The 16,276-nt window shown below is 36.5% G+C and overlaps 1 protein-coding gene across 1 annotated transcript; it reads right to left on the bottom strand.

Annotated features, from left to right (window-relative positions):
- Window positions 1-11,156: 11,156 nt before the first annotated feature.
- Window positions 11,157-14,678, bottom strand: LOC141640861 (uncharacterized). Its single transcript, XM_074449540.1, has 5 exons — window positions 14,584-14,678; window positions 13,749-14,312; window positions 13,033-13,221; window positions 12,538-12,816; window positions 11,157-11,172 (listed from the first exon to the last, which is right to left on the bottom strand). The coding sequence occupies exons 1-5, from the start codon at window positions 14,676-14,678 to the stop codon at window positions 11,157-11,159; spliced, it is 1,143 nt and encodes a 380-aa protein (XP_074305641.1).
- Window positions 14,679-16,276: the final 1,598 nt, after the last annotated feature.

A 16,276-nucleotide genomic window follows, 5' to 3' on the forward strand; every position in this document is an offset into this window, starting at 1 on the left:
GTAATCATCCTTTGGTTGTTGAAGCTTTGAATAATGTAAACATAACTTTAAAAAATAGTATTCAAGTTGAAAGCATGTCATTGAAGAGGTCGATTTTTTATACATACAAAAAGGTAAATATGTTGATCATATTTTTTGTTATATTATGTTAACTTGGTGCTTAAGTGTATTGTTCTTTAATTTGATACATTTCAACTATTCCAGAAGCCTTGTGCATTGAGAAAAGAAGGTGAATTAGTTGACAATGGGAATGAAGATAACAAGGAAGGGGTGTCAAAAGGAGAGTCAGAAGAAAACAGAGTTGAATCAGTTGAGGTTGAAAATGGGAATGAAGGCAACAAGAAAGAGGTGTCAAAAGGGGAGTGTGACAACAACAAAGAGGTGTCAGAAGGGGAGTGTGAAAATGGGAATGTTGAAAACAAGAAAGATGATGACAAAAATGTACGAAATGATTCGAAGCATCTTTATGTTGATAGTGACGCGGAGAATGAGGAAGAAGCCAATACCGATAATCTTATAAATACCCTTGTATGTAGCATGTTATCTGAAGATTATAGTGAAGAACCCAAGGCAACCACTGTAATACTCCGTATTTATAAGTCTTGGGGTACTCTATCGAGTAGCCCTTACTCTGTCGAGTATGGGCAAGTTGCGGAATAAAATAGTTTCTGACCTGTTGGGTACTCGATCGAGTAGCTGGGGCACTCGATCGAGTAAGGGGGCACTCGATCGAGTACCTTAGCTACTCGATCGAGTAGCCGGTTTACGGGGAGTTTTTCTCGGGTTTTGTTAATTATGCGATTAAAGTATAAAACACTTCCGTCATTGTTTCCAAATCACTTTTCCAAAACCTAAATTACTGTTTAAGAGAGAAGGCAAGTTTGTTCTTAATCCTAATCGCATTGTTGACAAATCCCGGAGCTAGAGGTGTCGGATTTCATTGTTCTTGGCATCATAGTGTTCCTTGCGTCAAGGGTAAGTCCTACATACCAATTTTATAGCGTTTGGTTGACTTTGTTTAAACCCTAATTTTGGGATTGGAGGTTTTTATGATTTGTTAAGGTTAGATTGTGATTATGTGATTATGTGATAGGAGAAGGATTTGTAAAAGAGAGGTTTTGAGACAGCTGCTAGATCGTCTGATGATTGTGTTGCTTTCCAGGTAGGATTTCCTACTCAGTATTAGTCCCATAATGGGATATTGGTGATGTGCTGTAATTAGTTGTTTGATATGATGATTGTGATTGTGATTGTAATTGTGATTGTGGTTGTGGTTGTTGATGGTGCTCGAGATGCGTTCTCGGCTGAGTGGGGTCACTTGCGGGAGTGATCTCACGCCCTAGTTTCGCCCTTCGTGGAACCCGCCACGAAAGGGGATGTGCACATTAATGGGACAGGGTTATCGCTCGGTATGATGAGCGGGGCTTAGGTGGGAACGGCTGCGGTCTCCCACTGGCAGGGCTGGTCCAGTGGACAGTCGGTGATTGAGATTGTTGGATTGGTGTGGATGTGTGTGTGTGTGTGATGGTTAAGCTGTATGTTTATCTTATTGTTGATATATTGAATTGTGTGATTAGTACTGACCCCGTTTAAATGTTTTAAAAACTGTGGTGATCCATTCGGGGGTGGTGAGCAGTTATTGAGCAGGTATGAGACGATGCGTATGGGATAGCTGGGATGAGTCACCACGTTGCAGTTTAGAAGTCTTCCGCTGTGTCTGACGCTTGATAGTATTTTGATAGTAGATAGTTTTGAGAACTTGTATTTCCTTTTATCAGTTTTGGTTTTGAACGTGTAATCACTTAAACTATAATTACTTTTAAAGTACGTTTCTTTATTGTCTTATGATATTCATTGCCTCGGGCAACCGAGATGGTAGCATCCTTATACCTGAGTGGTCCTGGTAAGGCACTTGGAGTATGGGGGTGTTACAAATGGTATCAGAGCGACGATCCTGAAACCTGTAACCAATGAATCTAATGAATCTAGGGAGTCAATTAAAATGAACCCGGGGTAAAGGTTGTAGGAGCTAATGCAAAGACTTGGGAGACGTCCTAAAGTCGCGAACTCGCCCTACAATTTTGAACCGGTCACCATGGGATATGTGTCGGGATCGTTATGTGCATATTGTGTGCTGTGTGTATCTATGTAGTAGTATGTTGCATGAATTGATGATGATGACGTGAATTGTATGTTGGTTGATTGTAAAGCTGAAAGTATAATGATTGATACATGTAATTTGGCATGTTATAATTATGTAAGGAAAAGTGTTTTGTCTATATATATATAAAGCGATGTGTAAGTATACATGTTGTTGTTGTCGTGTTGAGTAAAAGTACAGAAGGTTGGGAGTGTGAATTGAACATGTGCTGGGTGAATATGTTGAACGAATATGGTGGGTAAATATGTGGTATGATGGATAAATTAGTGGAAAAGATGAATCATCGTGGTATGATAACATGGTTCCGGATTAAGCATGTTATATAATGGAAGTTATTTTATAGTGTTGTTATGTTAGTAACATGGAATAGGATTTGTTATGTATGAGTATGATTTGTCTTACGAAAGGCTATAGAATAAAAGCATGTGGGTAGTGCATGATGAATGTTGTTGCTTTGTTTTCGAAAATAATAATATGTGATTGGGGCTACTGGTTTCATGAGTATTGGGGTGTTTTCGTTTAACTTGGTTGTTGTTTAAGTTGTTTGGAAGTAAAAATCAAATAATTATGTCGTTTGATTACAACAAAGTTGTCTTTAAACTGTTATAACTTGAGATGCGTAAATGATTTAAATGTGATTCCAATTGGAGGTGATAGCTTGTTCTTTTACAATTCTAACGATAGGTCACACGTCCAAAACGACCAAGAAATGAGTGAGTTATGACTGTTTTACGAAAACTGGACAAAGTCTTGAGAATTGGGGTACTCGATCGAGTATCCTTGGTACTCGATCGAGTAAGGTGGCACTCGATCGAGTACCTTAGCTACTCGATCGAGTAGCCCTGGTGATTTGTTTTACGTGCTTCTGATCTTCACCTACTCGATCGAGTAAGTCCCTTACTCGATCGAGTGGCTCAGACTCGATCTAGTGACCCCTATTTTGGGTCATATGTTTATCTTTTGACTTCGTTGCATATTATGTTTAATTCAAAGGCGTTACTTTGCTTCTTTATACATTGTTTTACATGTATGTTGGTCTTGACGCGTAAGTTACCCAATTTTGTGGTGTAAAGAGTGGCACCTATGATGAGTATGAGTTCGGTGGGGAGGACATGATTTATATGTGTTGGGATTAGTAAGACTTAATTGAGGCATAGAGCATGTTGTGTGAGACGAGATGAGTGACATGATTGTATGTTGAGTAATGAAAATGTAAGTGAATATGGGCAAGGCATGATGTAAGTTTAAGGAACGTGAGAATGAAAAGATTGAAAGGAAGGATGTGAATAGTAGCAACCTGAGATATATAACGAATTATGGAGGAAGATGGTTAGAAATTGAGTTGAGTAAGAATATATGTAATGAAAGGTCGTTTGGAAATAGTGGTATATAGCAAACTTAATGGGACATGTCGCGACGTGGATTTGCAGGTAGTGACTGAGTTTGGAAATTTGTGTTATCGAGAGACGAAACTACTGTGTGATTTCCTTGGGTAATTAACGGTATTAAATGAATTCTGATTTCTAGATATGTAAAAAGGGAGATGCAATTGTTTGAACATTAAACGTTGATTCTATGGATAGATTAGTGGCAAGTGTGAGTGATAGCATAATAAGAGAAGATCCATGGTAAGAAAGAGTGAGATGATGTCGGTAGAAAATAATGGAATTTGAGTTTTGGAGCAACGAAGGGGGTAACTGGATTTTTAAAGAGTTAGCTAGAAGGAATAAGGAGTTGAACTATTAATTGGTATTATTGAGTGTAAAGAGAAAAGAAGGATAAAAGTAAGCTGAGAAAAATATTCACCGGAGTTATGTGATATAAAGGTAAGGAATCATTGAAATGTGTGATAGCGTCACGAGGATGTTAGCTAAAGGTTATATAGGAGTTTCAGGACAACATGATTGATACGGAGTTTCGGGGAATTAAGGGAGCAAGAAGTTGGTGGAGTATTGGCACGATACGAGGTATTTGGTGGAGAGTTGGATGACAACACAAATAAGATAGTATTGGGAATAATGTTGAGGTAATTTTGTGGATGGGTTTGATGTTCGTTATTTGGAATGATAACCAAATATAGGAGAAAAACCGTGTTATTTTGATATGAGTGTAAGAGGTTTGATATACGAGCAGTGGTGGTATTGTGGCGTTGTTACTAGTGGTTAAGAGTGATGGTATATTAGAAAGGTAGCAATTCTAAAGAGGTTGATTTGGTAGGGACCTGATTGTTGTGTATGATTGTGAGAGGGTATAAGATGTGGTTAGATGAGGCGGATGCTAATAGTTGAATAGTAAAGGTATGGTTATATTTGGCAGGAAGTGATGGTTGTGCGAATGGGGGAATATGTTATGAGGGGCATATGAGTTAAACTCGGGCGACAGGTAACATTTATCGAGTGGTAACTTACGTGGTCAGGATTGACTAGTTGGTTGTGATTACGGGTCTATGATATGTGTAAATGTTTGTGTGAGGTTCTGACCTCACAAGAAGTGGTATGGTGTGATAATTATAAAGTTGTTTTATGAATGTTCTGTAATATATATATGTTGGACACGGTAATTTAATTGAATGATATCCAAAAAGGTAATAATTTGATTAATTTGACATGGCTAGTTATAATTTTATGTGTATTAATAACACATGTGTATTCCGTGAAATGGTAGAGATGATGTTCATGAGATGCTTATCTGTTTATTCATATAATATGTCGCGTTGTGATTGAGTAAAGTGGATTTGAGTAAGTTTTCTTGTCCGAAAGGTTATTTCCGAGTCGATTTTATGGAATTGTATGTAGTTGTGATGTCTATCGATGTGGTTGTGGTGCCTCGGGTGGTGATCCGGGCACGATATTTAGTGTTGTGATGCGGGTATTTTCGCACTACGGTGTGGCTGTTGGTGGCGGTGTTGTGATGCCGTCACCGGTTGTGGTGGAGTAGGCGGGATGATTATGATACGAGTTTTCGAAAGTGCATACCAGTTATACATAGATTGTTGTTTTGTTTGCTGTTGTTCTTTGTGAGTTTTGGTTGAACATGTAGACAGTTGTCTTGCTTATTGATGTTTTCTTTACCAGGTTTAGTTAAGAATGAGGTAGAGTATGATATGAAATAGAGTTGAATATGTTTTCGTTGTTGTCATGGTATAGTGATATTCTGTTGATGGGACACGGTTGTGAGAGGTTGTTACAGTAATTTTGATCTTGTTCTAGATAAGGCTTTAGTGGACATGGTAATGGCAAGTGATTCGTGGAACATGTGTTGTAATGATCTGAAAGCGGCAGGTAGTTCATAATCTTTTGTTGGGACAGTGAGTGTAGGGTGTTGGGGGAATTAGTGTCATATTAAGTTATGTATGAGTTTTGCGGTAATGAAGGAAAGAACTTGAGGATCTAGTGTGAGTATAAGTAACGAGTGTGGATCGGGAGTTATCCTTCTGGAAGATAAGTGCTTTACATAGCGAGGTATGCTGGTTTGCGGTGATAATGGAGAGTTAGTATGGTGATTTTGCTACGAGCCTTATGGTATAGGTTAGGGGTGTGCAGATTGATTTGAAGTATGAGAACTGTTGAAGTAAGAGAGCCTTGAGAAATAGGAGTGATTATGGAAATGAGGTTATAGGCAGTTATCTTTGACATATGGTGGTGATGAGGATAATGAGATAATATAGCTAAGGGTTTAGTATTAGTGAGTTACGAGGACGTAACATTTGTCTTAAGAGGAGTAGGATGCAATAAAAGAGAGTTTCATGGTGGTGCATGCGGTAATATAATTGGAAGTAGAGTGTTAGCGTAGCATAAAGGAGGGATTTGTTTTGTGGACAATACTTATAAAAGGCCATGGCCGTGCTTGTAGTAGTGTGATGCTTCGAAGTGTGAGAATATTTTATATAATGTTGACGGTTGGAGGATGATGTTATGAGTCTGAGTAAACTTCGAGGACGAAGTTCCTTTTAAGGGTGGTAGAATGTAACATTCCGTTTGATGTCTAGGAGTGTCTTGATTTTGGATTTGATAGTGGATGATATTATGGAGCTAGCAGTGTTAGTGGATGGTGGTTGGTTATGTATGAAGTTGGTGTCGTGAGAGATATATATGTGGTGGATGCGATATCGTGAGTCATGTTAAGGAAGTAAACATAGTTGGTGGAGTGGGTGTTAAAAGTTCATGTTTTATGTTTGGTCGAGTTCTTGAGTTCTTAGTTATGTTGTTGTGTCTTGGTCGAGTTAGTATGGTTGTTTTTATGTATGGGTTGAACTTCGGGGACGAAGTTCTTTTTAAGGAGGGAAGACTGTAATACTCCGTATTTATAAGTCTTGGGGTACTCTATCGAGTAGCCCTTACTCTGTCGAGTATGGGCAAGTTGCGGAATAAAATAGTTTCTGACCTGTTGGGTACTCGATCGAGTAGCTGGGGCACTCGATCGAGTAAGGGGGCACTCGATCGAGTACCTTAGCTACTCGATCGAGTAGCCGGTTTACGGGGAGTTTTTCTCGGGTTTTGTTAATTATGCGATTAAAGTATAAAACACTTCCGTCATTGTTTCCAAATCACTTTTCCAAAACCTAAATTACTGTTTAAGAGAGAAGGCAAGTTTGTTCTTAATCCTAATCGCATTGTTGACAAATCCCGGAGCTAGAGGTGTCGGATTTCATTGTTCTTGGCATCATAGTGTTCCTTGCGTCAAGGGTAAGTCCTACATACCAATTTTATAGCGTTTGGTTGACTTTGTTTAAACCCTAATTTTGGGATTGGAGGTTTTTATGATTTGTTAAGGTTAGATTGTGATTATGTGATTATGTGATAGGAGAAGGATTTGTAAAAGAGAGGTTTTGAGACAGCTGCTAGATCGTCTGATGATTGTGTTGCTTTCCAGGTAGGATTTCCTACTCAGTATTAGTCCCATAATGGGATATTGGTGATGTGCTGTAATTAGTTGTTTGATATGATGATTGTGATTGTGATTGTAATTGTGATTGTGGTTGTGGTTGTTGATGGTTCTCGAGATGCGTTCTCGGCTGAGTGGGGTCACTTGCGGGAGTGATCTCACGCCCTAGTTTCGCCCTTCGTGGAACCCGCCACGAAAGGGGATGTGCACATTAATGGGACAGGGTTATCGCTCGGTATGATGAGCGGGGCTTAGGTGGGAACGGCTGCGGTCTCCCACTGGCAGGGCTGGTCCAGTGGACAGTCGGTGATTGAGATTGTTGGATTGGTGTGGATGTGTGTGTGTGTGTGATGGTTAAGCTGTATGTTTATCTTATTGTTGATATATTGAATTGTGTGATTAGTACTGACCCCGTTTAAATGTTTTAAAAACTGTGGTGATCCATTCGGGGTGGTGAGCGATTATTGAGCGGTATGAGACGATGCGTATGGGATAGCTGGGATGAGTCACCACGTTGCAGTTTAGAAGTCTTCCGCTGTGTCTGACGCTTGATAGTATTTTGATAGTAGATAGTTTTGAGAACTTGTATTTCCTTTTATCAGTTTTGGTTTTGAACGTGTAATCACTTAAACTATAATTACTTTTAAAGTACGTTTCTTTATTGTCTTATGATATTCATTGCCTCGGGCAACCGAGATGGTAGCATCCTTATACCTGAGTGGTCCTGGTAAGGCACTTGGAGTATGGGGGTGTTACAACCACTCCCAATCCAAGCTTAGATATTAGTACTGAACTTGATTTACTAAGAGGAGACACTGACCCATATACAGAGCCATCTAAGTTTCAGCACTGTATTGCTGACTACGTCTACTACACCAAGGGAAAAGGCGCTGTTCTTGCTAGGTATATTTTATTCTACTCATTATGTTCCTTTTATTTAATCATTTTGTACATTTCGTTTGGGTATTATGTGCATTATTAATAAAGATAATGTACATATGTGTAATTAACTGACTTGTTTTGTGTAACGTCCCAACCAAAGAGAAGCTCTTTGAGTTTAAGAATGTCGTGGGTACCCGATATCTTTTTGCATCTCTAAAACCACCTCGGTATATAGCAGATGCTATGGTTGATTGTTGGTCAGCTTACTTGAATTTCAATGAAGTTGAAAGAAAATCTTCAGCACCACGTCGATTCTTTGCTTCAACCCTCGTATTTGTATGTAAAATTTTATTTCATTCTATATTACAATAATTTTATGTTATACAAGTGTATATTAATAGAACAATATTATGTTCTGTGTGTGCAGCAAGCATTTCAAGGGTAAAGGAAAGAATTCAAATTTGAAAGAGAATTGGAAGTATTAAAGAGGCATTTTAGAAATGAGTTAAATCATGCTAGGATTATTGATGTGACAAAAGTTGATATGGTTAGCTCAAACAATATATATAGTCAATACAAAGTGTTTTCTCATTGCTAATTTTATATCTCATTTGTATCTTCTAATCATTTCTTATATAAAACAGTTTTTTTCCCAATAATATCCGACAAGCATTTTTACCTGCTCGTATTCAATATGGAGAAGAACAAGTTTGTCATTCTTGATAATCAACAGACATGATGAAACCCCAAAACTCGTTATGGAAACAAACCTTGGAATATGGTAATTGGTCGATTGCCTTTCATTGGTTATTTTTTCTTTTACAATGTCATATTTTTTTGCACGGTCTCTCTATACAGTTTGATCTGAATTTTTCCATGCAACGTAATGCTTTGGCAGAATATTTCAATGACATTGGTGATTTGAAGGAAAGAGTAAGACCAATGGAGCCTGCTTTGTATTGAAAATGCCTTGGAGAAACCATCAAAATGTTGTTGACTGTGGTATTTACACAATGAAACACATGGAAACGTACAAGGGGGGGTCAGTATTGGACTTGTGGGTTGACAAAAAACAACGTAAGTTTCTAAACAATTTATATCCAATAATTGTAAATGTTCTTTTGGTTTAATTAAATGATCTTTCTTAAAGTATTAAAAGCACATTCTTGTTTACAAGTTACCTATCTTAAAGATATTTTAACTTTTGTAGATGGATGGACTTCGAATATTGAGAATCAAATATCTTTGCACTTTGGTTTCATCCAAGTGCAACATTGTTTGTGATGACGTTTTAACAAAGGTGAAGCAGTATCAAGAGAAGCCCTTCCCAAAGAAACTGGATTCGTCTGATGAAGAATTCTACGAGGGTGATGAGACTGTTGGGGATGAGAAGATAGAAGATGAGGTAGTTGGAAAGAAAGAGAAGAGTACCGATGATATTGGTGTCCCCGACAACAATGAGATCATTATGGTTAAGAAGAGAAGAATGGAGGTAGGTTGTAATGAAGGGAATATTATACCAGATGGCTATGATGCTTCTGAGAAGAATGAGAACATGACAGATGTGAGTAATACAAACGACAAGAGTATAAATGAGCATAATCTGGTTGATAGTAGTGACACTACCAAGGGCGAAGTCATCAACAATGAAAATGTTCATGAACATGAAAGAAGTCAACCGAGTCTCGAGCATCCTTGCAAATCGTAATTTACTAAGCACAGATACATGCATTATTACTCCTCTTACTGAGTTTCAGAATTGCATTGCTGATTATGTGTCGTATAGTAGATGAAAACATACCGATTTAGCCAGGTATATATATATATATATCTCTACTAATGTACAATATTTAAATTTAAAATGTTCTGTATCCTATTTTGAGTTAACACTGGTAGTCCTGAACCAGGGAACTTCTTGTGCATGTGGGTGAAATTTCTCTTCGGCGTATTGAAATGGCAACACTACGACAATCTAAATATTTAACGAGTGATGTGATCGATTGTTGGGCAAAACTTTTGAATGCCAAGGAATCTAGAAGAAACTCTTCCGAGCCTTATCGATTTTTTTTTCACCACAAATTGTGTCTCGTAAGTCAAATATTTATATAAACTTATTTCAACAAGTAAATTTTGTAATGTTTTTTCCCTTGATTAACATCAAAAACTTTACTTGTCTTGCATACAGATGATGCTTCATGGAGAACTGGACACTGTTGAAAATTTTATCGTGATTAAGGATATAATGAAAGAAGAGTTTACCCAATTCTCGGTTAACCCAGATAGAATTGATTTGGTTAGCATTGACAATATACACTCTTTCTGCATGTTATATTTAATTTTCTTGTTGCCTAATTAAATCTTTTAAAATCTACAGTTCTTCTTCCCAGTTATATATAAAAGGCATTACAATTTACTAGTCATTGACAGCAACAAGTATAAGTTCATCATCATTGATAATGTGTATCGTGACGGAAAACCAGAAGAATTTTTCCACAATAGACCACTGTTTTTTGTAAGATTCTATGCTCTCTTTTGCTTAACAGCACTACATACTGTTCTTATTCATTATTGTGAATGTCCAATGACTTTACATAAAGTGTACCTTTCCCAAAAATTTTGTGTCTGTCTTAATTTTCTAATTTTTGTGATATTGTACCTCATAATTATTAGCGTCCTAATGTTTTCCTGCACCCCTTCTCCGCCAGCGTAATGTTCTAGCAGAATACTTGAAAGACATCGGTGTTTCAAAGGTAAAAGTTGACCGCATTAAAAAACTGCAGCCTATTCTTGCAAAGATGAAGTGGAGAAACAACACTAACAAGACTGATTGTGGTGTTTACGTTATGAGACATATGGAGACATTTAAGGGTAATCTAAATTGGACCTGCGGGCTTAAAAAAGGCGATGTGAGTTTCAGAAGTAATATAATTATTTTTAATACATAATTCAAGATACATTTTGTACATGTTCTAATCCCTTGTTTTCTTTATTTTGCTAGGATGCTCCCCTACTGATTCTGCGGAAGAAATACATTTCATATATGATTTCAACAGAAGGCAATGTATGTTTTGATGCTGTACTAAAGAAGGCAATGGATTTCCGTTCAAACCCACTACCATGGGAAGAATATGATGATGAAGATGAGGAAGATGCTGAATTGAAGCCGTAAAAACTTTTTTTAGTTTCGTTTGTGACATGTGTGTGAGTAATGTAACATATATTGAGGAAGTCATGAGTCGTACAACCTGAAGTTTGGAAAAATTTTAATTCAAGAGAGTGTTATATTCCGGAAACAAATTTCAATAAAGTTTATTATGTTCTTGCTGAACAACAATAATGTTTATTGTGCAAAACGCCTTAAAATTATTGTACTGGGGAAAACAATTCCAATCAAGTTGATGTTGTCCCTGCAGAACAACAATAATGAACCTTTAATACAAATGTAATATACTTTGGCTATAAGAGTAATGTACATACAAGCCTTTAAGAATGTTCCTTGCAGAACAACAACAATGAACCTTTAATACAAATGTAATATACTTTGGGTATAAGAGTAATGTACTTTGGCTATAAGAGTAATGCACATACAAGCCTTTAAGAATGTTCCTTGCAGAACAACAATAATGAACCTTTAATACAAATGTAATATACTTTGGCTATAAGAGTAATGTACTTTGGCTATAAGAGTAATGTACATACAAGCCTTTAAGAATGTTGCTTGCAGAACAACAATAATGATGCTTTAATAGAAATGTAATATACTTTGGCTATAAGAGTAATGTACTTTGGCTATAAGAGTAATGTACATACAAGCATTTAAGAATGTTCCTTGCAGAACAACAATAATGATGCTTTAATAAAAATGTAATATACTTTCCCTATAAGAGTAATGTACTTTGGCAGTATAATCGAATTGTGCATACATGCCTTTAAGAATGTTCTCGTAGTGTATATTATGGATGTCTATCCTTGAATCAAAAATTTGCACCTTCCACTTCGTTATCAGATTCATCTTCTTCATCGTCGTCCTCCACATCATCAGATTCATCTCCTTCATCGTCGTCATCTTCATGGTAGTATTTGGTGAATATGCATCAAAATGTAAATTAAATATCAGATTTTATAAAGAGAAAATGGCCAAAATGAACAACTAAATTGATAATAGATTTAATGTTAACCAAATATACATTGCTGAAATTTTCATCTGTGCCTTTAGAACAACCATAATGTTCATTGCACAAAGAGCTTATGTGCCTCCATATAAGATTGAAGATTTTGGAAGGTAAACACTATTCGCTATGCTTGTATAATTTAATAATTATTTAACATTAATGTAATATGCTTTAACAAGAAACCAAATTATACATACCGTCGATGGTTTGTTTCTTTGCAAGTTCTAGAGTTGTGTCCTTGGCGGCCACATGTTTTGCGACCTCTTCTCTTTTCCTCTCTTCTTTAGGGCTTTTAACATTTGTGATTCAATTCTCTTGCCCTTGGTCCTACCCTTGTTTTTAGATTTTTAGGAACATGAATCACCAACTTCTCAGGTATTTTGCAGCCCACATACTTTTCTATTTCTTTCATCTTGTCTTTCTTCTTTGCTTTGGTACACTTCATTACTAATCATATCCAATCTAATATATCTCAATTTTTCAATCAAAAGCTTCATGTCGTTATCATCACACTCAGCTACGCCGACACAAGAATAAACCTCTTGCCACAGCTCAAGACTCAAACTTTTCCGGTCGAAAAACTTTTGAGAGACATCTATCAGTTTGCCATCTTTGTCAAAGACAGGCTTACTCATTGCAGCTTTTGTCCATCTTTGCGTTATGTACTGTTCTGGTATTTTCTGAAAATCTTGGTTGTGTAGAATCCAAAGGCAGTGCCTGCACAACAAGCCCATTCTCTGAAACATAGAACAGGAACAAGTAATCTCCATGTTATCTGGCGAATATGCTACGTTCCATGACTTATTTGGCATCTGCAAGTCTGTTAGAATATATATTTTTGTCTCATCAATCTTCTCCACATCTTTAAAACGGCAATCAGACAAAGCTGCAACCAATTCTGTTTTGAAGTCTTTGAAAATGTTGTGCGAGTACATTTCAGAAGCATGGACTTCAAGGTTTGACTTTGTTTTCCGTGGGATTTCAGAGTGTTTGTTGTCACTGTTCAATTTGGACTGCTTGTGTCTTTGTGCTTCCAAGGCACTCTCATAGCACACCCAAAACTCAACAAGGGTCAAATGAGGTGTGAGGAACCTGTCAAAGAAACTGTTTTCACTCTCAGACCTAGAAGTAACCCTCATCAAGCCGTACATTGAAACATCTTTAAAGTAGGCGGGGATCCACTATTCCCGAGATCGTACAAAATCTGAAAACCACTCGTGTTCTACAAGTTGATAATCAGTCATTATCTTCCCCCATTGTTCTTCGAATTCACCAGGCTCAAGTTGGTTGTTCCAAACACACCTATTGAGCCTGGTCTTAAAATCCTCATCTTGAAACAGCTTGATAACCGACTTTCTCTCTTAGTTTCTTCATTATGTGCCACATGCACGATCGTGTGTTGACTCCTTAAACACTTCCGGACCACCGACTTCATTGATTTGTCCCGATCGTAATTATAATTGTCGGTTGGCACCCGCCCATTGCTTCCAAAAATGTCTTGAACAACCATGTATAACACTCAATACTTTCATCACCTAACAACCCACTCAAACGTTATGCACCTTTTGTGGTGATCAACTCCTGTGAAAGGCACAAACACCATATCATATTTGTTTGTTCTATATGTAGCATCTGTGATAAAACCTCACCGAACAAAGATGTAATTCTTTATGCAGATCGGATCTGCCCAAAACACTCCAGCCAGGCACTTGTTTTCATCTACTATAAAATCAAAGTAAAATGAACTGCATGTGTCTTTTCTCCCTATAAGATTTTCAACAAACATTTGTGCATCAAAATTACCAATGTAGGTTTTTATGTCCCTGACAAAGTTTTTGAAATCAACCTCAGTAGCCCCAATGTTGTTGTAACCTCCACACAGCTCCTTCCAACCTCTATAGGCTTTCACACCACCTAGTTTTAGCACCTTTACCTTTGTGACAAATTGCTTCTGTACCTCTGTCATTTTTCGGTTTCCTTTCAAGAATATTGTAGATTCAGGCGAAGCAAGTGGATGGTTATGCGCTTCATCGAATCTGGTAACAATATAAGTTCCATTTTCTTGGTATTTAAACTGCACTAATGCACGACAGTCAATTCTTGTAATCGGTCTCACACGGCTTATGTCTGTCACATCAGATTCTGCATCATTCTCAGCAGTATCGGTATCAGTATCAGTCCTCTTCCTTTTCCTACTTTCTTTTACACCTTGCCTATTGCAGACAATATTCCTTAATGCAAAACTGTCTGGTAACTCATTGCCTTTAATCCTTTTTGTTGTTGCAAGTCTTGGCGTAAACCCACAGATTGTACAATATTCTTTGTAGAATAACTCTGCTGATTCTAGCGTTTCGAATACTTGTCCTACTTTAGGTTTCTTTTCCTCTGGACAGAATGGAATGTACTGGATTGCATTTAATGTTTCAATTATTGTCCTTGGTGTTTTAAAGTTGTTATTTGTAGAAGAAGATGTAGTTGCATCACTTGTACTCATTGTCTGGTTCAACAGTAGTTAAGTAAGTAAGTATATTAAATATTATTGCATCAATAATGCAGTAATCCAATTCTAATATGCTCATTGTCCATTATCATACCTGTAAAGGAACATTTATTTTAATGATAATGTTCATAGGAAATATTGTTGTCCATTTTGATATAGCATATATATAATGTATTGAATGCTAATGACATTAAACAAAGAAATAGTCATAATATTATTTCATTAATATTAGAAAATATTTACAAAAGCCATTTAAGGCTTTCAAAATGGTAAAGCCTACTAAGGCTTATACTGAAAAAAAAAAACACAAGATAATACCTAATAACAATAAACAGAAGATAACACAACATATTTCTAAACTAATATAACAATGAGTCATAATAACCCTCATCCCCGATCGTTCCTCAATTTCATATTCTTCTTCTCTTTCCTTTAAAAATCGTCGTTCTTGTCTTTTGTGATGTCTAATTATTTCTCGCACGATTAGACATAGTCGTGCGGATGCGTAAATCTGTCAAGCATCCGATTATTCTTTACGATAGTTATCACACCATTTTCATTTCCGTGAACCGCGCCTCGGTAATAATCCCTCTCCTTTACCTCTGGGTCGTTCCCTATAAGGAACCACTTTGACCAGCCCTTGCACACGATGGCCATGTTTTTCTTTTCTTCCCTCCCAAGTCGCTCAAACAAAATCTGGAGCAAATCCTGAGTAGTAAGCAAATGATGTAAAGGACGACTGGGAGATGGTACATCCATCTCCACAGGAATGTCATCTCCATCAAACCAGTTTGAAGAAAACTGGCTTACTTTCCATTCCCTATAATGGGCCATGAAATTTTGTTTGTAAGAATCATTCTTGTAGGGAACTATCAGGCATTTTGAGTAGTCCATTGTTTTTTTTTTTTTTTAAGAAAATTAAGTACTTGTCTGAAGAGATTAAAAGTTTTGGTTATTGGAAAAGGTAGGATGGAAAGCTAGTTGTGTACTCTTGGGTTTATATAGTGGATTAATTGATTATAAGAGATTAAATTCTGTGAACAGTTGTGTCTTTTCAACTGACACAAACATAATCATGGTGATTAATAAATTGGGTGAAGTTATCTATGTTAATTTAATCTATTGCATAAAACAGTATATGCACATTATGAAAATACGTAATGGACATTTGAATTAAACTGAATTCACATTTTTTTCCAAATAATGTTTCATGTTCTTTTTTAAATAATTTAATGTACCTTTAAATATAATATAATGTACATTTTCCAAACAGTGCTTAATAATATTTTAGTTGTACCTAATTATCAGAAAATGCAAATTACGAATATATATAGTTGACAATTTATTTTATGGAACATGTTTTTTTATAATTAATATAATGTACATTTAGAAGTAATATTCAAATTAATGTAAATAATTGCGTCTTTTCACCACATAAGCAAGTTATTTCGTACAAATAAAGGTTCATATATAATGTATTCCTTCGAATGTCCATTATCATGCCTTTAAAGGAACATTTATTTTACTGCTAATGTTCATAGGAAATATTGTTGTCCATTTTGATAGAGCATATATAAAATGTATTGAATTCTAATGACAGTAAACAAACAAATAGACACAATACTATTTCATTAATATTAGTAAAATATTTACAAAAGCCATTTAAGGCTTTCAAAA

This window comes from Silene latifolia, chromosome 2 (genome assembly GCF_048544455.1).
Source record: "Silene latifolia isolate original U9 population chromosome 2, ASM4854445v1, whole genome shotgun sequence".
Classification (NCBI taxonomy): Eukaryota; Viridiplantae; Streptophyta; class Magnoliopsida; order Caryophyllales; family Caryophyllaceae; genus Silene; species Silene latifolia.